Source organism: Telmatherina bonti (genome assembly GCF_933228915.1).
Source record: "Telmatherina bonti genome assembly, chromosome: 8".
In the NCBI taxonomy this organism is placed as follows: Eukaryota; Metazoa; Chordata; class Actinopteri; order Atheriniformes; family Telmatherinidae; genus Telmatherina; species Telmatherina bonti.
In genome coordinates this window covers 10,569,341-10,595,198 of record NC_136626.1, presented here as the reverse complement: position 1 = coordinate 10,595,198, position 25,858 = coordinate 10,569,341, and the positions used below count along the sequence as shown (strand labels likewise).

General features: G+C 39.9%; 1 protein-coding gene across 1 annotated transcript in view; it reads left to right on the top strand.

Annotated features, from left to right (window-relative positions):
- The window catches only part of aspm (assembly factor for spindle microtubules), a gene marked incomplete at both ends in the record, with an annotated part of 28,276 nt that extends 16,201 nt beyond the window's left edge, over window positions 1-12,075 (top strand). Inside the window, 8 exons of the mRNA XM_079245186.1 lie at window positions 40-4,224; window positions 4,404-4,553; window positions 4,632-4,823; window positions 4,967-5,159; window positions 6,278-6,432; window positions 11,440-11,616; window positions 11,714-11,886; window positions 11,973-12,075. Of these exons, the coding sequence (XP_079101312.1) occupies window positions 40-4,224; window positions 4,404-4,553; window positions 4,632-4,823; window positions 4,967-5,159; window positions 6,278-6,432; window positions 11,440-11,616; window positions 11,714-11,886; window positions 11,973-12,075 (5,328 nt within the window). The remainder of the gene's footprint in view (window positions 1-39; window positions 4,225-4,403; window positions 4,554-4,631; window positions 4,824-4,966; window positions 5,160-6,277; window positions 6,433-11,439; window positions 11,617-11,713; window positions 11,887-11,972) is intronic.
- Between the last annotated feature and the right edge of the window lie 13,783 nt (window positions 12,076-25,858).

The window sequence follows — 25,858 nt, the reverse complement described above, 5'->3', positions numbered from 1 at the left end:
TTTTTCTTTTGATTAATGGGTCTTATCTTCTCCATACAGGCTCAGTGGAGGACGTTCTCTGCCTTTAGGGCTTACCAACGCCTCAGATATTACACAGTTGTAATCCAGGCGCAGTGGCGAATGAGGAGGGCAGCTGCTGCTTATGGGAAAATTCACCGAGCAGCCAGGGTCATTCAGATGTATTCAAGAGCCTTGGCTTTGTCAAGACGAGACCGGGAAGGTTATCTCCGCCTTAGGAACGCCGTGGTGAAACTACAGAGAGCATACAGAGGCTGGAAAGCTCGGAAAACGCAAAAGGAAAACTGTGCTGCCAGACTAATCCAAGCTGCTTATAAGAGATGGTACGAGAAGAAAATGGCAGAACGATGCGATGCTGCTGTAAGAATTCAGTCGTGGTACAGGATGCAGCTGTGTTTCCATCGGTACAAGAGGCTGAAGAGAAGCGCTGTGCTAGTCCAGGCTCAGTACAGAGGCCTGGCGCAGCGGCGTCGCTTTCAGACGCTGAAGCTGCAGCATCGCTCTGCTGTTCTCATCCAAAGTTCCTACAGAGGTTACACTGTCAGAAAGATGGCACTGAAGAGGAAATGTGCCGCAGTCACAATCCAGCACCGGTTCAGGGCCTCGGTGGCAAGAGACGTGGAAAGAAAAGAGTTTGTGAAACTGAGACATGCGGCTGTTACCATACAGGCTGCTTATCGTGGAAAAGCTGCGCGAGAGATGCTGAGAAAGCAGCACGACGCAGCGTCGGCGATCCAGGCAGCTTTCAGGAAATGCGCTGCCCAAAGGAAGTTTCTCAGCTTAAGGAAAGCCGCCGTTGTCATACAGCGGAAGTATAGAGCTGCAGTTTTGTCTCGCAAGGCAAAGAAGGAATTCGACGCTGTCAGGAAGGCTGCGGTTGTGGTACAATCCAACTGGAGGGGCCGAGCGGACAGGAAGAGAATAGAGACGTGGCATCGGTCTGCAACGCTGATACAGACCTGCTACCGTCGGCACAAAGCACAAGCAGAGTACAGATCCCAGAAGGCCGCAGCTGTAGCCATTCAACGTCACTTCAGAGCCTGTGTGACTGGAAAGGACACACGGACGGCGTACTTGCAGAAGAAAGCTGCGTGTGTTACACTCCAAGCTAGGTTCAGAGGCATGAAAGTTAGAACAGAGCTGAGAAAAAAGCATGAGGCTGCCACTACCGTTCAGTCTTTGGTTAGGATGTTTCTGTGTAGGAAACAATACTTTCTCCTCCAGAGTGCTGCCATCGTCACCCAAAGCCGATACAGAGCTCTCCTCCTCTGCAGGGCGCAGCAGAAGGAGTTCAGGGAGCTAAAACAGGCCACCTTAAAGATACAAGCCATCTTCAGGGGATCTAGAGTGAGGCGAGATCTGAAGAAGCAGCACAGCGCTGCCGCTGCAATCCAAGCTCAGTTCAGGATGCACAGAATCCGTGTCGCGTACTTAGCCACCAAGTGTGCCGCTATAATCATTCAGCAACGCTACAAGGCGAAAATGCTGAGAAACGAACAGCTGCAGAGGTACAGAGCAATGAAATCTGCAGCTGTGGTCATCCAGGCAGCGTTTCGCGGGCACAAGGACAGGAGGAGCGTTGCAGAGATGGACGGAGCAGCTCGAGTCATTCAGAGAAAGTATCTCTCCATTCGAGCTAGAAAGCAGTTCTTAGCTATAAAAGCAGCAGCTTTGGTGTGTCAGCGGCGGTACAGAGCGGCGACCCGGGCAAGAGCCTGCCGTGCGGACTATCTGTCAAAACGCAGGGCGGTCGTTTGTCTGCAGGCCGCCTGCAGAGGCTATTCAGTAAGAAAGCAGCAACGTGTTCGATGTGTGGCAGCTGTAACTATTCAGTCTCACTTCAGAAAGTATCTGCAGAGAAGAAATTACAAGAGGCTTCAGTGGGCTTGTTTTGTATTGCAAGCACGCTACAGAGCTAATAGACAGATGAGAATGGAAGTGCACGCTCTGAATGCCAAGAGAGAGGCTGCTGCGGTCTTACAGGCCGCCTTCCGTCGAATGAAAACAAGACAACTGATTAAACAAAGACATCAGGCTGCAAGTGTTATCCAGAGGGCTTACAGATCTCACCATGAACATGTACTCTACCTTACACTGAAGTCAGCTGTTCTTAACATTCAGAACCGGTATCGGGCTAATGTAGCAGCGAAGAAACAAAGGAAGCAGTATGAGCAAAGCCGGCAAGCTGCAGTCATCCTTCAGGCTGCGTACAGAGGACAGCAGGTCAGAAAGGAGGTCGCTCGCTGGCATCAGGCTGCTACTGTGATCCAGTCTGCATTCAGAAAACACAGAGAGGAAGTCAAGTTTCTGGCAATGCGTCTGTCTGCCGTCATCATCCAGAGACGCTATCGGGATTTTCTCCTTCAAAGACAAGAGAGAGGAAACTTCCTGAAAATGAGGCGATCTGTGATCGTTCTGCAGGCAGCTTTCAGAGGGCATCGTGTAAGAACTGACATTGCAAATATGCACAGAGCGGCTACCGTCCTCCAAGCTAACTTTAAGAGACATAAGCAGCAGCAGGCCTTCAGGAGACGGTGCTGGGCAGCATGTGTCTTACAGCAGAGGTTTAGAGCCCAGAAACAGAAAGGTGTTGAGGTGAAACATTACCAGGAAGTCAGAAAAGCAGCCGTTGTTCTGCAGGCTGCATATCGAGGAATGAAGTCCAGACAAATGATCAAACAAGAGCATCAGGCTGCCAAAGTCATCCAGAGAGCTTACAGAGCACATCATGAACAAAGGAAGTATCAAACTCTGAAATCTGCTGTCCTGACCCTTCAGAGACGATATCGGGCAACTCTGAAAGTAAAGAAACAAACACAAAGATACAGAATGATGCGTGAAGCTGCAGTCATCCTTCAGGCTGCGTACAGAGGACAGCAGGTCAGAAAGGAGGTCGCTCGCTGGCATCAGGCTGCTACTGTGATCCAGTCTGCATTCAGAAAACACAGAGAGGAAGTCAAGTTTCTGGCAATGCGTCTGTCTGCCGTCATCATCCAGAGACGCTATCGGGCCTCTGTTCTTCAGAAGCTGCAAAGGCAGAAGTTTCTGAAAATGAGGCGATCTGTGATCGTTCTGCAGGCAGCTTTCAGAGGGCATCGTGTAAGAACTGACATTGCAAATATGCACAGAGCGGCTACCGTCCTCCAAGCTAACTTTAAGAGACATAAGCAGCAGCAGGCCTTCAGGAGACGGTGCTGGGCAGCATGTGTCTTACAGCAGAGGTTTAGAGCCCAGAAACGGAAAGGTGTTGAGGTGAAACATTACCAGGAAGTCAGAAAAGCAGCCGTTGTTCTGCAGGCTGCATATCGAGGAATGAAGTCCAGACAAATGATCAAACAAGAGCATCAGGCTGCCAAAGTCATCCAGAGAGCTTACAGAGCACATCATGAACAAAGGAAGTATCAAACTCTGAAATCTGCTGTCCTGACCCTTCAGAGACGATATCGGGCAACTCTGAAAGTAAAGAAACAAACACAAAGATACAGAATGATGCGTGAAGCTGCAGTCATCCTTCAGGCTGCGTACAGAGGACAGCAGGTCAGAAAGGAGGTCGCTCGCTGGCATCAGGCTGCTACTGTGATCCAGTCTGCATTCAGAAAACACAGAGAGGAAGTCAAGTTTCTGGCAATGCGTCTGTCTGCCGTCATCATCCAGAGACGCTATCGGGCCTCTGTTCTTCAGAAGCTGCAAAGGCAGAAGTTTCTGAAAATGAGGCGATCTGTGATCGTTCTGCAGGCAGCTTTCAGAGGGCATCGTGTAAGAACTGACATTGCAAATATGCACAGAGCGGCTACCGTCCTCCAAGCTAACTTTAAGAGACATAAGCAGCAGCAGGCCTTCAGGAGACGGTGCTGGGCAGCATGTGTCTTACAGCAGAGGTTTAGAGCCCAGAAACGGAAAGGTGTTGAGGTGAAACATTACCAGGAAGTCAGAAAAGCAGCCGTTGTTCTGCAGGCTGCATATCGAGGAATGAAGTCCAGACAAATGATCAAACAAGAGCATCAGGCTGCCAAAGTCATCCAGAGAGCTTACAGAGCACATCATGAACAACAACAGTATCTGAAATTGAAATTTTCTGCCCTCATCATTCAACGAAAATATCGAGCTACCGTGGCAGCAAAAGCGGAGAGAAGCGACTACACCAAACTGAAGCGAGCTGTCGTCACTCTGCAGAGATGCTTCAGAGCCTGGAGAGCAAAACAGCAGGTGAGGGTCAAAGCTGGAAGAAATGTTTGCTTTGTCTACCAGACAACCTTTAGTTTGGTCTATTTAACCATGTCGAAACTTATAATGGCTCAAATTATGAAATCGTTTGTGTCCAGGAATCCTAAAGATGAAATAAATCCTAAATAAGGTAGTTTTTAATGCACATCAACATGTTCCAGATCCTGCAGGCAGCCCGAGTAGAGAGGACGTTCCGCTTCACGTCCGCGGCTTTCCATCATCTCTTTGCCATAAAGATCCAGCGAGCTCTGAAAGCTCACTGGGCTTTGGAGTCAGCAAAAAGACAGATCCATTCTGTTCTAACAATACAGGTAAAGCAGTGAAAATCCAAACAACTCCAGCGCTGTCAGTGTGACATTTCTTTACACGATTCTCTTCTCTTTTCTAAGCGATGGCTGAGAGCGAAGCGGCAGAGGAGGCTGTATCTTGAGGACAGAAAGAAGGTGGTTACAGCACAGAGAGCTGTCAGGAGTTGGCTCGCCCGGCGGCACAGGGCTGCCTCCGTCATCCAGATGGCCGTCCGCAAATTCCTCCTCCTCAGGCGTCAGGAGAGGGTTCAACAGGGCATCGTCAAGGCTCAGGTACGCGGGTCACATTTGCGTCTCTTTTGTTTTCATTTGGCTTTTCTTTTTTTTTTTTTTTTTCTTTTTTCTTTTTTTTGTTGCAGCAGGTAATTGGAGTTTGTTTATTTTGTCTTGTCTTTTTCCCCATCTGCTGCTTTCAGGCTCTGTGGAGAGGACATCGCTCTCGCCGACTGAACGACAATCCCAAGCTTGTGAAGCTGAGGTACCGCTTGTGTAAAGTCTCTGCTGGCGTCCGAGAGGAGGACAAACTGTACAACAAGACCTCATCTGCACTGGATTACCTCCTTCGATACAAACACTTCTCTTATATTCTTGAGGCCCTGAAAAACCTGGGTGAGACTTGGTTTTTATATGATCATGTGATATTTAAGCCTCCAACAAAGACAACTGGTCCTGTTTAGTTGCTGCCGATGGGGGTTAAAAAGAGAGTTGGGTTTTCTTTTAAATGCAGTGATAGGGTCTGAAAGTATTCAAATATTCATGAAGGAATGAAAAATATCATTCAGAACACAATTCATTATAATATGTAACACAATAACTATCACAATGTGCAATAATCTGCATTAGACTAGTAAAATATAAAAACAAAGCGTCATTACTAACAGTGGCAGTATCATCATCATCAGGCCATCTGATACCATAATATCATGCAACACAGAGGAAATGCACCTCGACTGGGCTCTGCATGCAGTTTTATTTCCCAAAGTTTACTGAATAGAGAACACACATACACACATCTCTAATGCACATGCTTCTACTGTCACGATGTCTTTCAACTTTAATCACCTATAGCTAGAGTTATATTTTTATTTGTCGCTAGTTGTTGTTATTGATCTTTTTCCCAGTTATAGACACCATATATTTTTTCTAGGTGCTCCTGAGGATTGTCTGCTCTGTTTTCTTCCAGAGGCTATAGGATGTTTTCTGTTAAGTTTCCTTCCAGACGTAGCAGCTGGGAGCTGCTTGCTATCAGTTTTCTCTTTCTCTCCTTTTTCTCCTATTTGTTCTCTTCTTCTTTTTCTCCCTTTATCCTTTGTTTGGTCTTTGCCACATCCAGTATACATACATGTAGCTTGTGGCGTCAAAGGCGACTTGTTTCCATCCCCAAGAGCCCCTTGGTGATTTTTATGTACTTCTTGTGGCCATGTGGAAATGTTTAATAGAAGTGACCCTTAGAAAAGCTGAGATTTTAAGGAAATGTGGAAGGAGAAAGTTCCTCTTGGGCTGTTTTGAGGTTTTATGTTGTAATAAATCAAATTGCTGATAATGACAAAATTATTTGTGCCATTTCGAAATAGTGCATCTTGTCCTCAACACTAAGAAAAGACTGTGTGTGTGTGTGTGTGTGTGTGTGTGTGTGTGTGTGTGTGTGTGTGTGTGTGTGTGTGTGTGTGTGTGTGTGTGTGTGTGTGTGTGTGTGTGTGTGTGTGTGTGTGTGTGTGTGTGTGTAGAGACCGCCACAAGGCTGTCACCAGAGTGCTGCGAACGCCTGGTGGAGAGCGGAGCCACCAACGTTATCTTCACGCTAATCCGCTGCTGCAACAGGAGCGTCCCCTGCATGGACGTCATCACCTTCTCCATTCAGATCCTCCTCAACCTGTCCAAGGTACCACAGATACAGAGTGGCATTTAACAGCGATAGACGGTCTGAAGGCGCTTCTGATGTTGCCTTGACCTTACAGTTAAACTCATCCCATGCTGTCAGAGTAACACTATGTATCCAAAGAATCCCTCATATTCACAGCATTCGTTCTCCTCATGATAGGCCTTCCAATCCACCCTGATAGCACTGAGACATCTTAGAATTAGAATAGACTTTATTGTCACTGCACACAAGTTACAATGAAATTGCTGTTTAGTGTCATTTTACACCACGGTTAAAAAGAAAAAAGGAAAAGATACTGAAACAGATACAGATGTTAAACTAAAGAGTGCGCTGTGCTAGCCTGGCATGTCAGACATGAGTGCCCCATATATTCAATACAGAGTGACTTCAGTCTGGAGTCTCTCTTCTTCATGGAGATTTGCATTGGTCTTAAATAAACCGACCACTCTGATTGGTTGATCTGAAGAGATTCTTTCCTTGCGTCATCACTTATTCTTCAGAACATTGATGATGGCACACGGACATGGCGGGAGTTCGTTTCTTTTTGCCGTAAATGCTGTTTTAAATGACCAGGAACATATCAAATGTTTTTACACCATGTTTAGTTTCTTCTGTTGCATTTGCTTTACTGAACACTTCCGGACATTGTAGGCTGCCGCTTTACTGACGTCACGTCCGCCAGTTTTCTGATTGGTTTACGCCGCGCTTGTTTGTCCCGCCCTAGAAATCCATTTAATGCGAGTGAGTCCCCAGACTCCACGCTGGTACAGCGAGAGTCTGGCTTTCCAGACTAACGTTGTGCAGTAGTGTGCAGAATGTTATGCCCATCCGTGTGTGTGTGTGTGTGTAGTGTGTGTGTGAGTCCATAGGGAAACAGCTGCTTGTCAGTCTAGCGGTATGGGACTTTATCGACCTGAAGGCGGCAGGTGGAACAATGAGTATGCGGGGTGTGTGAGGTCTCCAGTCACGGCCTTTATTTTGCTGTGACAGCAGGATGTGGACAGGTGTTAAAACCCTCTGCACCGCCTTCTTGCCCTCTGCTTTGAAGCCTGCACACCACACACACAGACAGTATGTGAGCACAACCTCCACCAATGATGATAGAAGGCCAGCAGCAGCTTCTGGTCCAGGTTATTCTTCCACCTTCACCAGGGCCTTACGGGTCCACGAGTGGTCAGCAGAGATGTGCATGCCCAGAAACGTAAAGGTGGAAACAGCTTCCACCTGTACATTTATAAGGAGAGGGGTGTGAGGCTGTCTGTGCTTCCTGAAGTCCAGAATCAGGTCTTATGTTTTCTTTTTTTATTGGACATTCAGGCTTAAATTGTTCTGTGTGCACCAGGTTGACAGCCTCTCCACCTCATCCCTTGAGACAGAATATCAGGTCTTCTGATTGTTAATGCAGATGTGCTGCATTTAGGCTCAGAAGGAAGATTTTCCTGAAGGAATCAAATTTAAAAATTTTTTTCCCTCAAAAAAGAAACTTTCTTTGACTCAGTGACTTTTTGTTGGGTTTTTTTAAGGGGCAAACTCCTACATGTTTCAAATGCCTTCCTGCTCCAAAAGCCCCTGATTCAATTTAGACAATAAGCCAATAGTTTGAATCTGGTGTGTTGAAGCAGGGAAACATCTAAAATTTGCAGGATTGTGGCCCATGAAAACTAGAGTTGCTTTTGACTTAAAATGTGGTTTCAGTGTGAGAGGCTGCATGCTTCAGGCATGGAGAGTATTTGTCACCAGACATCCTCTGTCGAAGTCCAGTCCTCGAGGGTTGGTATCCTGAAGGTTTTTGTTGTCTCCATGCTCCAACACACCTGACCAAAACTTAAAAACAGGTTGACTAGAAGCTGCTGGTCTGCATTTGATTCAAATCAGCTGCGTTGGTAGAGGGAAACGACAAAAACCTGCCGAATCCCGGCACCTCGAGGTCTGGAGTTTGACACCCCTCCACTGGTTAGTGACATTCCTGTTAAGTCCAAAACCTTCCACATCCTCTGCCACAGCTGTGGACATGAACATTCAGAGTTTGTGAGCATGAAGGAGACGCAGATACGATCATTTAGCTTACGTCAATATATTTTGGAGTGTAGTAACTGCATCTTCTAGTTTGCACATTTATGAATAAGGAGCAGCGGAGCATGCACAGCCTGGATGCAAGGAGCACCTGAGAGAGTAGAAATATTAGACGTTCTCTTCTTGACAGATGCTGCGTTTGCTGGTGGTCTGAAGCTCTAGAAGCTGGAAAAAGGGGGGGGAAAAAAAAAAGGTTAAATGAAAGATTCACTATGCGGACTCTGTCCATGTGGCGGTATGTAGCAACAGCCCTGCTTTGTAAACATAAGTCTTTTGTTTTTTAACCAGGCTTGCGTATTTACAAAAGTACTGACGAGAAATAATCAAATCTTAAATGATTCAAGATGCAAACATGAGAGATTAGGAAGTCATTCTTTGAGTCCAACATTTGCCCTGGTGCTTGGGAGAGAAGTGTCGGCCTTCCCACAGTGGATGGGAGAACAGAGCCCCCTCTAAAGTCAGTGATTATTTATTTTATTTTAGTGACATTAGGAAGCATATAAATACTGTTGGACATCTTAAACAAAGTCGACAAAGCACAGCTGTTACTGTCCTCCGTCTCATGGAGGAAAATCAACTCCAAAATGAGGAAAAAAGTCACATTGATGGGAGGGAAAGTGCGAAAGCATAAATGAAATGACTGTAACAAATCCCAGTAGCATCCTCTGCAGGAAAAGCTGTCTTACACAACTACGATTCTTTTTCCTTGACATATTCAGTGGATTCTTGTGCATTTGTTTTGTTCATCCTGAGTTTGATGATTAAAAATGTGTGTTTGCTGCACATTGATGTCAATAGACTGTGCACAGAGAAGGTAGCAACAGAGCAAGGTCATGTTCATGTTTACTGCAGAGAGGTTACGTGATCATACTGCATGCATGCAGACTGTTTCCTGAAGTTTTCAGATTTGTCACTTCCCTGCAGACTTTCTGTTCTCTTAAATCAACATGTTGATGTCGAGGCTCAGTTTCTCTTCTGCAAACCTTGTCCAGACTTTGGGTCGGCCTGTTTGGTAACCTCTTGTTGATTTGCAATGAGTTCTGTTTTTCCACCATTCTGCTAAGTTTGTACTTTATTTGAACAAAATATGACCTTTTAAAACAGAATTAGCAAACACTTCCTGCTGAAGCCATGGCTGATAATTTATTTAGCAAAAAAAACAACAAAAAAAACCAACAAAACTTGCACATTGAAAGAAATGCACAGTGTCACTATTTGATTTTATTTTAATCTGTTTTGTTTTTATTTATATTTGATTTCACTATTTTTCAAGTTAATTCTTTATTTTATTAGAATTTTTATTTTATTTTTGAGACATTGCTAGCTTTACAGGCTTAAAATTTAATTTAATTATAAATAAAAATGTGCAGCAGTTTCAGGACGGCTGGTGGTGCTACACCATAAAGTGTCCTCCTGAGTTGTCTGTTGCCGATTGTTCTGTGAACCTGAAAAATGTGAGGGACGCAGATTACATGACTTTCCTGCAGTACAGGCAATATGAAAATGAAAACTCAAGGCCAATAAGCTGAGAGTCTGATTGTAAAGAGTCCATATTTAGTGCTCTCCACATGCTTTGCACAAACATGGCAAACACTGTTTGCTTCTAAAGTCTGTGGACTTTGATTGCTGGACTTGGAAAATAGTCACCTGTGGCACAAAAAAGCTGATTGAATGACCTCATTTCATCCATTTTTATCTATTTATTTTATTTTTCATAGTTTGAAATTAAGGAAAGATTGCAGCAGCACAGTTTATAAAAATAATTTTACTGCCTAGACTAGATTAAATTTAAATCTACATTTTTATAGACTTCTGACATTTTTATAGACCCCCCCCCCCCCCCACCACCACCACCACCACCACCACCACCACCAAATAAAACAAAAAATAAAACAGTCTGATTTGTTTTAATTTAATTTTATTACTTTATTAAATATGTGAACTGGAAGTGACCACACTGCTCTGTCGCTACACAGCGGCAGCCTCCGGTGGTTAAAAGTGAAACCTATGCGGAAGTGCATAAAACTGCAGTTCCCCCTTCATCCACTAGGGGCTCCAAAACAGAGCAGATCTCCAGAGACTCCCATGTTAAAAAGACCAACTTCACAGCAGAAATAAACATGTTCACAGCCTGATTCAAAAATCCATTTTAGGTTTAATAAGGCAGGTTTACCTTCATAATAACTGTCGGGGGAGTGAATTTTTTTCTAACTCGCCCATTTAAAAGTAATTTAATCTCAAAGTTTGGCATATTTAGGGGCGTGTCCTTTTGATTGACAGGTACCAATCTCTGGCTTCAAGTCAGAAGAACGTAGAACAACCGCGGTTTTTAGCCGGTTAACAACGTGACTTAGCTTTAGCCCACTTGCCTCCGTTAGCTGGTTAGCTCCTGTTATCTCCGGGTTAGCTTTTAGCTACAGAAAGCACGGAGTTCGCTTGATGTCAATCATCCGCCATGATGCTCACAGCCCCCCTCTCAGCTCCACCTCTTTGCCCATGTTTGTATTTTCCAGGCGAGACGACATCGCTACCAAGATGGCGATGGTAGGAACCACCCACCGAGCTTCAATTCAGCTCTTCAGAAACCTATGAGTGATGTCACGGAGACTCCGTCCATCTCTTTATATACAGTCTATGGTCGCTACGCAGTGGCTGAATCCTTCCAGAGTTTGGTTCATCCCATGTTGCAAACAACGATCTGTCAAAATTCATCGTATAAAACCTTCATATGAATAGTTGTGGAAAAGCTAAAGCAGGACTTTTCAACTGTTGTGCAGGTTTTAAACCCCCCCTCCCCATACAGGGTTAAATTTAATGAGAACGATGGTTTTACCAGTGTCATTGGACTTAATATATGAAATTCTGAAACATAAGTTTGGAATCATTTCCATCATCTGAACCAGTCTATCTCCCCCCTCTCTGCACTCCCCTCAGTACCATAAGACCATAGAGGCGGTGTATTCAGTGGAGAACTCGGTGGAGACGCTACTAGATCTGCTGCAGAGGTACCGGGAGAAGGCGGGTGATAAAGTGGCAGAAAAAGGCGGGAGCATCTTCACCAAAGCCTGCTTCCTTCTTGCCCTCCTGCTGCAGGACAAGCATCGCGCTCAGGTCCACAGCTGCTTTACACACCAAACCCATTAAACTGCATTTTACCCATGTTATAGGAAAAAAAAAAATTAAAATTAGATTTTTTTTTTTCCTTTAGGAAGTCACAAAACTACCCAAAGCCTTGGATAAGATACGCAGTATTTATCGCCTCACTGCCCGCAAGCACAAGATGGATGCAGAGAGAACCATCATCAAACAGAAGATGAATGCGTCCATCAATGGGAGCTTCTTCATCGCAGCAACGCCTCGTAAATCTCGTCCCGCACCAAAGTGTGTATTTTTCCACGCAGTGTGTGATAATGAGACACGTGGATCTTGTTTTTAATGTAAATATGCTGTGATTTTGTGTGTTTCAGATTTGCTCCTGAGTGGGTCCTCAGAAAAGACAAACTCAAAGACATCGTGGATCCTCTCAGGGCCATTCAGATGGTTGCAGACACACTGTCCATCGTTTTGTAAATACATCATCATCTCATCAGTTTTTTACTGAAAAAAATATTGTTTTGTTTTAATCAGTTTGTCATTTTGTAAATATGAAAGTGTTTGTGTTCATATGTTGACATGGTTTTTATTGGCGGCATATCTATGGAGTTGGTTCAGTCTCAGGCTGTTGCTCCCAGACTGCGGCTTTTCCTGGTTACACATAGATTTTCTCCTTAAATAAAAGGTCACAGCATCTCATGAAAAGAAAATAATGTTGTTAAGCATAATGTGGAAGATTTTTAACTACTTGGCAACAGTTTGTGCTGGCAGTCTACATCTTGCATCATACTGTTTTTCTTTTTTTCCCCTGTCTTTCCTTTGGTATTAAAAGGATTTCTTGGCATTTGCATTGTATATTTTCCATTTTGGCATTTTAAAAATGTTTTACGTTGACCACGGTAAAGAAAACATCTTTGATAATGTAAAGTTTTGAAAGGAAATAAACTTTACAATCCTTTTAAATAAATGAAAACTGTCATTTTATTTTATTTAGTTTTTTTTTTTTATGTGTTTTTGTGCCTTTTTTAAAAGTTGCTTGACAGAAAAGTTGAACAGAGAGAGGAGAAACCTTGGTTAAAAAAAATGTAATATTCCTTTACAAATACAAACTAAAACAAATTTAGACATACAATGTTTTATTTGATGTCAACATTCAAGATGTACAGTAACTGATTGAAAGTAAAAAAAAAAAAATTCTAGTGACCCTATAATTCATTACCTGCTAATCTAAATAAAAATATTTTGTAAATGACAAAATTGCAAAATGAATGTTCAGAAAACCTGTGTTTCATATGATTATTCATATACTTTAAAAAATCTCCTTAATACTCAATTTAAAGGACAAAATATATTTTGTATTATAATAATCTTATAAATTGTAATAATCTTGGATTTATTGAACGAAACTGCTGATGATGAAAACAGTTTATTTTAGTTTCCAACTTATTCTGCACAATAGTTTTATGACCGACTGCCAGTCATCGTGCCCTCCATCGTCATAGATCTTCTGTTTAACCCATAAATGTCGTATATATCATATCTGGTACGTACAGTCGTCCTCTAACGTGTTCAGACCCTTTGATTAAAGAAAAGGCTGAATTTACACTCAATAACTGAAATAAAAGAACAATAACTAAACTTTTGCTAAATTATAATTTAGTGATATAAGACACTTTTTTCATATAAATGAGGTGAAAAAACACAAATGGGTTCTGGACAAATCGGAGCACTTTTCTGATAAACAGTGGGACAGAATGCGTGTTGACAGGTGGAGAAGTCTGACTGAGGAACAGAAAACACTTGACTAGTGGAAACATCAAAGGATGGTTGAACAATATATTAGTTTGACTGATGTAACGTATTATTTTATCATATTTGTTTGCTTTTTAAATTGAATTAACCGGAATTAGAAAACAATGTGATGATTTTCATAAAATTTTTATTACATTTGTCAATTTCATCTGATTTCACCACCAGCTGTTTTATTTTCCTTTATTAATGGGAGGCTATGAATATATTTGAGGACAACTTTATGGGACTGTTTGCATCACTTTATGGTCAAAACTAGTCTCAAAACACTCGTACACGATCTGATACTTGTCTCCGACCCCCTGCTGGACAGCTTTTTGACATGAACAAATGGTAAATGTACAAAAATAATCTTAGTTTCTTTTCTTATGTACTTTTAAGAGACCAAATATAAATAAAGACCTCTGAAAATATTTATTTAATGTGTGTTTTAGAGTTTAGCATTCAAAATAAACACCCAAATACAGTACAAATTGGGGGGGAAAAAAAGTTATTGTTTTATTGATGTAAATTTACAAGACAGACTTTGCTACATAAAAATAGGAAACCCTTTTATTACAGTGACCTGATGCTGAACAATAATCCAGAATAATCGTTTACATGAATCTTTTCATGTAAATAAAAATCTGTTCACTAAAACCTCTACTGACAGGTGGGCAGGGTCAACGTACCATCATCACACTTCTGGCGCAATTTAACATCTCCGACATGCGTTTTTCCTGGTTTACAAATAAACTCAATGTAATTTTCATTTTCTACATAAGTTGTGTCTGATTTTTTATTCATGAAATCAATGCTGTGTGATGTTAAGTCATCTTCAGTCACTGTGCAGGGCACTGCAAGAGAAAACAGGGAAATCGTAGCTGTAAAAATTGCTGGATAAACAAAGAGAAATAAAACTTTGTTACTGTACAAAACTTTTACTGTATTTTTATTCTTGCATATCATTAATAACTTTATAAACACTGTGAAAGAAAACATACTATGATAGGATATATATCATTCCTGGGTTATAAATCAGTGATGTGAAACAGAAAAATTACTGGAAAAATCAGAATTTCACCAACACTGAATTGTTTCAGAAAGCAAAATACCACTTATATTTTTGTTACTGTAACTTACTGAGGCATCGCATCTCTCCGGTCCAGATACCATTTCTGCAAATTTTGTACGGCTCACCATCCATCTTGTAGTAAAGCTGACAGCTGTATTCAACTCTTTCATTATGTGCGTACTGTGGTTTTTGGTTTCCCATGAAGTCTCCGTTATCAAGAAGTGGTGGTTTTGAACAATTTACAGCCCCTGCAAGAATGACAGACCAATCGCTGCATAAAGATGATGTCACATTTATTTCCACTCCTGGTGTTTATCTTGGACTTTAATCTCCAGTTTCACTCAACATTTGGTTTTCTAGTCTTCAGGCAGAATTCAACAACAAACAGCGTTTCTTACATTTTTGATGTTTAGAATGCTTTCACAACTTATTTAGCTCATTTTCTATGATGATAATTAAATTTTTAACATTCATATTTCCATCTTTTTTTCTTTTCTTTTCATATTAAACATTAAACAGACAAAATATGTCGTCCCAACCCTTTTTTAGACTTGTCAATTTAATACATGAATATTGCTAGATTTTTCTATCTATATATGAAGATACATATAGTGGTATGAAAATGCATGTAGGCACTGTATACGTGTGTGTGTTTGTTTGTGTGTGCTTTTGGAGCTAATTCTGATTTATGTCAGTAAGAAAGACTGGGTTATGTTGGCTTTTGGATGCAATCTTATGCACTTGGTGCTAAGCTAAGTCCCTTGTTAACTTCTTAATTATTGTAATAGAACTGAACTGTTGTTCTTAATAAAACTAAAACACTTTTGAGTTTTACATTTTCTTTTTATTGTTAAGTATTCTAACAATTTGCCAGGAGGTTTAACATTAAGCCCATCTTTTATCATCTGAATTGGTTGTTTTTTAACAATTGAACTTTTCTAGCTTCATAGTTTCCAAGTTAACGTTTTGAATTGTGTAAGTTGTGTACATATGTGTCCTGATTTTCAACAAAATAACAATATCAAACATTTTTTTTGTCAATAAATGTGAGAATAGTTTGAGGATAATTCAATTTAACCCTTGCTAAGAAAGCCAAATACTTTCTAAATTTGTATTTCTCTATATCTAAATGTTCTGGTGACTATTTCAGTGTTTGGAGGTTATTTATTCATTTTTAATGTAAAACATCATAAAAATGATGTCTTCTTCTGTGTTTTCCGCCCAAATCATTGAAAGCCTATCATACCTTCACATGTTGGAGCGTTGCCACTCCACTTTCCTGTTTCATCACAGAAGATCTTTGCTAATCCTTTTAAGATTTCATCTCTGGATGCGCAGCGAAATCGAAGTACACTGGCATACGTTGCTTCTTTTGCATTTCCAAACACCTGGACATTGTCGTGCACAGAAACGGTTGGACACATCTGGGCTGTGAATACAAACATACAAAATTAACTGTATAAATAAAATATGCAAAGACATATAAAGTTATAATAGTTTTCTTTATAAAAGGACAGGGTATGCATGCTGGATTACATTTTCTTCCCTTTAGAATGTAATGATGAGTGAGCTCCTTTGTTAACCTCATACCTTCACACACTGGAACATCACCATCCCAGCCATTTGCCAGGCAACGGCGAATGTTTCTCAGACTGGCCATTTGATAACTGCAATGATTTAATCATTCATTCAAGCAAACAATAAATATTTGCTGCAAATAAAAAAAAAAAAAAAACACATTTACAGGAAATATACAAAAATCATATGATAAAAAAATAGATTAAAACATTATAGTCCTACCCTTTTTTGCAGGTGTAAACAGCTCGTGATCCAACCACAAAGTCATCCGCCCCCTCGAGATGAAAACTTGCAAACTGGGCAATGCCAGGATGGCCACATTGTTGTGCTTCTGCAGATACAACAGAATTAAATCTTGTAACACAAAAACCCTGTGAAATTTGGACATCAAATAACAGGTTATTGCACTTTATTTAATCTGCAGTATTAAAAATGGACTTTATGTTCCAGTGCCTCTGGACGGACAGGATGGTCCTCTATACTTCAGAAAGGGAAAATGGAGGCTGTGCTCCAACAACGGGGGATCATTCCCCTCAGCCTCACTCGTATAGTCAATTCAGGGGTCCTGGAGAGGAGGGTCCGTTGGATAGTAAAAGCTCGGATTAAAGAGAACCAGTGTGGTTTGCAGAATAAATATATGAACTAACGCACACACACACACACACACTTCCCTTTAAAAAACAAGCAACAGAAAGACAGAAAAACCCAAAATATTTCTGTGACTTACCTTGACATTTCACAAAGGTCAGAGTGTAAATCCACAAAAACAGGATGAAACTTTTACATATCGCATACATTTTTGTCTTCTTTACCTTGAAGCCACAGTTAATTCAGGACATAAGAGACTGAGACATTTTTTATAGCGCTGGAGCTGGCGGTTTCACAGGAGAGAAAAAGAAAGATTGGGAAATGATTACACAAAAATGAGCGAACCGTTAATCTTTAACTACTGCAGGAATGGATGGCACACGGCTCATATAATAAACTGAACCACCAAAAAATGGACAGAATGCCTTTTAAATGACAAATAAATAACTTAAGTTAAATAGATATACTAAAACTGATGTTGATGGTACTTTGCAGCTTTAAACTTCTATTATTATAGTTATTGGTAATATTTGAACTTAAAGGGTCAGAAACTTTAGACTTTAAAATGTCAACACAAAGATGCTGCAATCTTGAATTTTTCCTGTTTAATTCTTTTTCTGCAAATAAATGAAAACTGGTACATATTTGAGTAGAAGCCATCTCATGTTTACACACAAATCTAAACGTAGTACATATATGTATATATATATATATATATATATATATATATATATATACACATATATATATATATATGTATATATATATATATATATATATATTCACACTGAGCACATGTGACAGACGTGACAGGAGACGCAGTGGAGAACGTTCTGCTGCCTGCAACATCCTCCAGCATGACTGGTTTGGCAGTGGGTCAGTAATGGTGTGGGATGGCATTTCTTTAGAGGGCCGCACAGCCCTCCATGTGCTCGCCAGAGGTAGCCTGACTGCCATTAGGTTCCAAGATGAGATCCTCAGACCCCTTGTGGGACCATATGCTGGTGCGGTTGGCTCTGGGTTCCTCCTAATGCAAGACAATGCTAGACCTCATGTAGATGGAGTGTGTCAGCAGTTCCTGCAACACAAAGGCATTTGTTACAGCCCCAGGCCTCAGCTTGTGTATTTCAGGAAGACTCCGACAAGCAGCTGTGCCATCACACCTCTGCGATTGGCTGCCTCTGCAGGACACACCCGACTGTTCCATCCCCTGTTTGTGATTGGCTCCTTCCTTGGCTGGTTGGAGCTTCCTTATTTAAACCAGCTTCAAATGAAGATTCAGGGCAGCTGTTCTGGTGTGGAACAGCTTGCCCCTTGAGAAACCTTGAGATTGTTGGTGTTGTTGCTGCTGCTGTTTTATTGGTCCTTGTAGTTAGCCTTTAGATGCCTGGTTCTCTTTGGCTATTGTATTATTTTGTGGTGTGAATCAACAACGTTGTGTGGTGACCAAAATGTTGGTAAAATATTAAACCTTTTTGTTTCCCTCAACTTATCTTATGTCTTTAATGTTGCTCCCCCTTTTCCCCTAGCAGAGCCAGGGGTTTGTAACAGCATTGATGTTATGGACTGGCCCGCCCGTTCCCCCGACCTGAATCCAATTGAGCACATCTGGGACATCATGTCTCGCTCCATCCACCAACGCCAAGTTGCATCACAGACTGTCCAGGAGTTGGCGGATGCTTTAGTTCAGGTCTGGGAGGAGATCCCTCAGGAGAACATCCACCGCCTCATCAGGAACACGCCCAGGTGTTGTAGGGAGGTCATACAGGCACGCGGAGGCCACACACACTACTGAGCCTCATTTTGACTTGTTTAAAGGACATTACATCAAAGTTGGATCAGCCTGTTGTTTTTCCACTTTCATTTTGAGTATAACTCCAAATCCAGACCTCCGTGGGTTGATAATTTGATTTCTATTGATAAGTTTTGTGTGATTTTGTTGTCAGCACATTCAACTATGGAAAGAACAAAGTATTTAATAAAAATATTTCATTCATTCAGATCTACAACGTGTTACTTTAGTTTTCCCTTTATGTTTTTAAGCAGTGTATATGTGTGTGTGAGTGTGTATGTAGCTCTCCTTTGCTTCTTCTTCGGATAAATTTGTAGTTTCAGTGTAGTCTTTTTCTGTTTCTTCTTCTGCTTCTCTGGTTTGTTCCTTTTGCTGCTCGTGTGTCACCCTTACAACTCAACACTGTCCCCAATAATTTCTGTTGGTATTCGTCCTACGTCCCTCCGTGAAGAGATGGATAGCTAAACCCTGAAAAAGGACCAAAAAAACATGGAGACAGATGAAATTGTTTGTCAATCTACACTTTGGTTTTCTGTGTTGAGCATAAACGGGCCTTAATGGACCGTCTTAACTGTGAGACAACACAAAGCACAAGTCAGGTTTGGGTTTACTTAAATATTAAGTCCCTTAACATGACCATGAAAAGCCGACATCTGATAACTGTAAAAGTCTGAAGCAAGGATCTGATGTTCGTGGTTGCTTCTTCATGCATTGTTGCATATTCATGCACAGCTTTATAGGAATATGTACTGAACTGTACTTGTGTACAAAGGCCTGACTGACAGCTACGGTAAACCATGTCAATCTCAGATGAATGAACTCAGGGTTAGGCAAATTATTGATGGACTGATTCTGTGTTGGTGTTTTGTTAATGTGATAACCCCTTTTCTTGGCAGAGAAATGCTTTAGTTAACTGGAAGTGACCTGAGCTGCCTGGACAACTGTGAATTATTACCTCTTATTGAATCAATAAAGATGTCCCACATGAAGAGGACTGGATGTGGGTTTTATTTACCTTTCAATATGTAATTATTTATTGCTGTAATAGGTGGTAATGCATCAATGCAAACGTGAATAGCATCACTTATGGAATGGTTCATTTCTGGGAAAGGTTACTCTTGACGAGCACTGCAGACCCCGTGTTTTTGGCTCAAAAGGTCTTATCCTGCTTTGAAACAGTTGCCCCACATTCTGGTCTTGATTAACATGAACTGTTTGGCTGCTGGGTCAAAAAGTCACTGTCCAGTCAACATATGTGGTTGAGCTCAAAACTGTGAACAGAAACATGGAAAAACTGTGACTTTTACAGTTCATAAAAGGAAACATGTTTAACCCTTCATAATACTTTTATCATTTCTATTTTTATTTATTTTTCCTCAAAATTTTTTGGAAAAACAACTAAAATAACTGCAAGTCCATCCATCCATCCATCCATCTTCTGCCGCTTATCCGGGGTCGGGTCGCGGGGGCAGCAGCCTAAGCAGGGAAGCCCAGACTTCCCTCTCCCCAGCCACATTTGCCAACTCTGCGGGGGGGATCCCGAGGCGTTTCCAGGCCAGCCGAGAGATGACTTATAACTGCAATTTTCTCCTCATGATGATGTTTCTCTTGGAGTCAACATCTAAAAGTTCAAAAGAGTCATGTGGTCCTTTTGTTGTTGTCCATCCTCCAAACCTTCCACTGATTGTCACCACTGAGTTGTTTTTATTGCAGAAATGCTCAGTTACTGTGGGTTCGGATGAGTCAAGATGAGAATGGTTTTGGAAATGTCTGGAGAAGGATATGAAGGTTCTTTTAAACACTGACGAAATGGAAAAAAATTTCCAATGGTTAATGTTGGTGATAATGTGTCGGTGAGCAGGGATGTAGACGAACCAATATGGTAGCATGATTTAGCTGCACACTGAGGAATGAAGCCCTAGGTGGTTGAGATTAGAATCATTGTGATGAAACAGGAAAGTGGAATGACTGACCTCCAACATGTAAAGGTATGACAGGTATCCGACTAGTAACCAGCATCCCATAATCAGCTTCTGACACTATTAAAAGATCCTAATACATCTCTGTATCTACAGTAATTTTTAACATTTGTTTTACTTAGATTTTTTTGAAAACTGATTTATACTATTCCCTCAACATTTGGCAGATTGTAGTATCTGATATACTTTCATTTGTTTATGCATAACCCACACTGTTCCTGACATTATGTTACTGAAAATTTAGCAAAAGCAATCAAAAAGTTAAAAAAAAAATCAATTCATGAAGGATGGACATGACATTAAAGTACCGAAAAGGAGATGAGAGTACTCTAACGATGAATTAAATCAGATTTTTTCAGATTGTACCTGTTATCTGACAAGCTGCTAGTATGTGATTACTTTTTAAACGCCTTTAAATGAACAAATGTTGCAGTTATATTAATCCTCATGTGTAATTTCAACAGGGATAAAATGTGAGGCCCCGAGTGTTGAGAATGGTCGTGTAACTGGCAATCGCAGAGAATATAAGGAAAATGAATACTTGAGTTTTGTCTGTAATGAGGGATACACAGCTGCTGACAAAAGACCTTCAAAATGTACCCATTTAAGAGGACAAGCAGAGTGGTTACCCACACCTGCATGTAGAGGTAAATACAATCTCACTAATGTATGCTGATTGTGTCATGCTACGCAGTGAATGTTGAGCTGTGAATAAAGTTCTATAATCTATATTGTTACAACAAACTAACAAATACACTTTGTTTCCCATTTAATCCAGAAATAAGATGTCAACTAAATCTGCGAACTGAGCGAACTATATTTGATCCTCCATATAAAAATGTGTTTTCACCTGGTGAATCTGTAAGAGTCACATGTGGGGAGAAAGACTGGGTTTCCAACCCTCAGTCTACCACAGCAGACATTACTTGCAAAGATGATGGAGAATGGACAGCCCAACCAGTATGCCATGGTGAACAAATTACTGAGATTTTTCACGAGAGAGATGATGCACTTAGTTTTTCATTCTTTATGTTTGAAGAATTCTGATGATTACCAATCTCATCTTGATTTAATAAGATTTTATCTCATTGCAGAGGTTATATGCCACGACCCAACCCCAGATCAAAATGTGTATTACTGGCATGCCACTGCTGCTCAAAGGAGATTAGGTGGTACTAAAAGTTATTCTTGTAGATCTGGTTTTGTAAAACCACGTGGAACCACTCAAGCTGTATGCAGAAGAGATGGATGGATACCGAAACCACTTTGTGTAGGTAATGAGAATTTTCCCATATTTTCCTCTAGTAAGTTGTGGTTTAATGTTTTCATTTTCATTTCATATATATGGAAAATTAAAAATGAGAAGTTTTCTGAACGACTGACGTGTTCTTGAAATGGTTCCAGTTGTTCATAATTATTTATTTACAATTTATTTATTTTTTAAAAAGCACTTTGTGTTGCCTCTGGCACAAAAAGAGCTATAGAAATTCAGTTTGAGTTGATGTAACAAACTGTTCAAAAACCAAACAAATCAATGGTGAAGGATGGACCTGACAATAAAAAGTGTACTCATGTATTACCTATTATTAAGAAGAAAACATTATCTTTAATGAATTTCTTTGTAATAAATAAATAAATAAATAAATACACAGATAAATAAACAATATTTATGGATCTATACATTTAAACAATTTTTTTTCATCCAATTATTATTTTTTAATGTTTGCCCTTTCTAACCCAAAAATGTTCACCCATTCACCTGGACAATAATGTCCCAGTTTTCTGAATGACTGACGTGTTCTTTAAATGGTTTCAGTTGTTCATAATTATTTTTTTTTTTACATTTTATTTATTTTTGTTTACTTAAAGACACATCTAGACATGTCTGCAGAGAGAATGAGGCAGAATTATGGAGGGATGGGTGTAAAGCAGTTTTCTCTTTCTTTTGTTTATCTTCCAGCAACACAGTGTTCTAAACTCATCATTGAAAATGCAGAGATTGTCCGGAATATCAGGGATTCTTACCGTGACGGTGAGTCTGTCACGTATAGATGCTCGACCGGGAACCGACAAGAGTTTACTCTGACCTGTCAGGAAGGAGGTTGGGGTGAGACTTGGACCTGAGTAGGTAGGAATGTTCAGCTGTTAGAGATTATCTTTAGAGGAGAATTACTGTGCAGAGTTTCATAGAGTGTTTGCAGCAAGTTTATTTATATAACACATTTCATGTAAACGACAGTTCAGAGTGTTTTACATTAAGCATAAGAATTACAGCAAAGTACAAATGAAACATCCAGAATAGGAGAATTACAAGTAGAGAAATGGAATAAAGACTAAAAAAAGATGTTTCCATCTCTGCAAAAATGTCCTCTTCCAGAGCTTGACAGACGTAATAACGAGCCAATAAGCTTGAAAATGATGAAGATATGATGAAAAATCAGAAATTTATTGATCAATTTTGATGGACTTACACGTCCATCCCAGTGAAACTTTGAAGAGAAACTTCCCAACTATTTCTAGTAGCTGACACCACAACAGTCAAATTTCTTCCCTTCTCACACACTCTGGCTAAGAGGGACCAGTAAAAAGACAAAAGAGTAAATCTGCATCCAGTTGCAGAACAAAGCAATATATGAAAAAATTTAAAAAATTTTGCAACAACCATTTTCCATCAGATTTCTTCTATCAAATGTTTCTGTCCATCAGTTTACACACTTACAGGACACTCATGACCAGATTTTATATGAAAATACCTGTTTATGCTTGTTTTGCTTTATTCAGACATGCGTGTGAAAGAGCCACACACTGACCCGTATACACGTGAAGTATAACATGCAGACTTTGAAGTGTTCAGTTTCTCTGTACTGAATCTCAGCTGCTGTAGAAAAAAAGAGACACTGCACAGAAGCAGCTTAAAACCTCTCTTTTCTACATGTGAACTGTAATGTGACTGCTCTACACTGACAGTGGAAATGTCTTTAGACGTGGTGCTGCAGCTCATTATTGTTGGCAAAGCTTTAGAGAAGCTAACTTTTTATAACGGCTGACATACTAGCAGTTCAGACCTGGATGGGGTTAAAACTTACAGATATACAACTAGTCCTGCTGTCAGATTAACATCACAATATAGGAATAATTCACACATGACAGCAACAGCTCAATATTAAGCTTCATTCAACTGAAGAAAGATGTGTAAAAAGAAATTAACTTCAGTACAAGAGCAAGACTGGTGCAAAAGAAGAGACTGCAACTTGTGCTGATGCTGATGTAGGAGAAAATAGTCCAATGTGAACATAAGAAAAACATTTTTTGAAACAAAATACATTATCTTTAAATGATATATATACAGTACATCCCTAACAGTTTATAGTACTTTGTATTTACTGTTCTCACCACAGTTGTCTTTGATGAGACAGTTAATAGTATATTTTAGTTAGACTTGGCAGTCTTTCAAACATATTTATATAATAAAAGGGAGTAAGAGATGTTTTGACTCTCAAATATTAGAAAGTGTAACCATGTTAACATACAACAAGTCAGAACATAAAGAACGCTGTTAATATCATTTATAACGTAACTTGTTAAGTACCATATTGTTATTTGATGTAACTGCAGTTACATAAGTTAAATAAGTTGGAAAGACATCTGGACAGGAAGTTCATTGATGATGTGCTCATTGGAAGACGGCTACATCTTGTGTTTTATCTTTCTGTTGTTAAATTTTAAAGGTTCAAGTTGTTCGACTCCACCATACCTTGAAAACGGAGACTACTTGGGAAGCAAAAGTCAGTATGCTCATAATGAGAGAGTTGAATACAGCTGTCAGGCTTTTCACAAAATGGAGGGTGGACCGTACAAAACATGCAACAATGGTAACTGGACTGGAGAGATACGATGCCTCAGTAAGTTGCATTTGAAAAATGTTAATTTTGAAGTCTGTGATAATACTGTATATAATACATAATAAACACACACTTGATCAGTCAAATACTATGTATGTTCAAAATACTTTATGATCCAAATACATAGTTTATAAAGTGGATCATTTGATGACATGTAACAGGAAACCTGACAGTACAAATTATTTCCTAACACTTAATACTTATATTGTTGGTGAAATATTGAATATCATTGAGAATAAAATCTCTTTGTGCCAAATCATGCATAACAAAAAACACAAGCATAATAATCCTGCTTCTACTCACTATTACCTTCTATGTAAAAGTAAATCAAAGCTAAAATACTATCATTTGGATCAGTTTGATTCATTAATCATTTTGTAGGACATTTAACAACCAATTAGGTTTATTGGGAATGTGTTAATAACATAATTAGGCAAGAAAGGAGCATCTCAGGAGATTTAGTCTCTGAAAGAAAAAAACCACATAACTGAAAACTGTTAGTCAAAGCGCTGCAATAATTTCCATATGACACTATTTGATGGTTATTATACAATATTGCATTTACCTGATGAAACCTGCAGCCTTTAAAAAAGTATCGACAAACATTGCTTTGAAATATGACAGAATTGTCACTGCCTGCTATAGCGTCCAATATATTTGACACTTACAATATCTACATCATGCTCTGAAGGTTTATACTTTGCAGAAGTTTAGGAATATTACTGGTTCAGTTCTTATTGACAAAAACTCTCCTTGTATTTTATTCTCTTGCAGAACCCTGCACTGTGGATACATTTGACTTGGATGAACATAATGTTGAGTTCATGAGAACAGAAGTCAATAAACTGTATTTAGAACATAATGATCATGTTACATTAATTTGCAAAAGAGGATATGTCCGTGCTAATGATGTACTAATGCGTCAGAGGTGTAATAATGGTGTGATGACCCTGCCCACCTGCAGGAGACCTCAGTGACTTCAGCTTGATTAAAATGTGCAACGAAACATGTAAATGATCGACAGCTGCAAAACTTACCATAATTCATTCCTGTGTGTGGACATTTTAATAAAACCATATGTGCTGAATCTTTTGTCTACATGTTTAATCAATAAAGACTCAATACATTTGAATATGATACTTGATTTTTAGTGATGCATTTTTCTTTTCAAGCAAAAAAAGTGGAAAACTCCTGCATGAGAGGAAGTAGCAGATATTAACAAGACCTACAATGACTTGAATGACCAACTGCATGAAGGTTGAATCAGGAACACTGTGTGTCTGCAGAGGGTTTTTATTTTTCACCATTTAACAGCAACTTTTCACCAAAGGCATTGAGTGTGTTCTTTAAGTTTGTTAGGAAAACTATGAAAAAAAAGTCATAATAAAACGCTTTTTTTCATGACAGTACAGCATAAATTGTTTCGGTGCAACAGATTTCAGAAACTAATTGATTATTTATTTATTATACTTTATTATAGTTCATTCTAAGTCCACTGGCTAATGTAAAAACAAAAGAAAACTGTGTTCACTTAATTTTACATCTAAACCACATTATC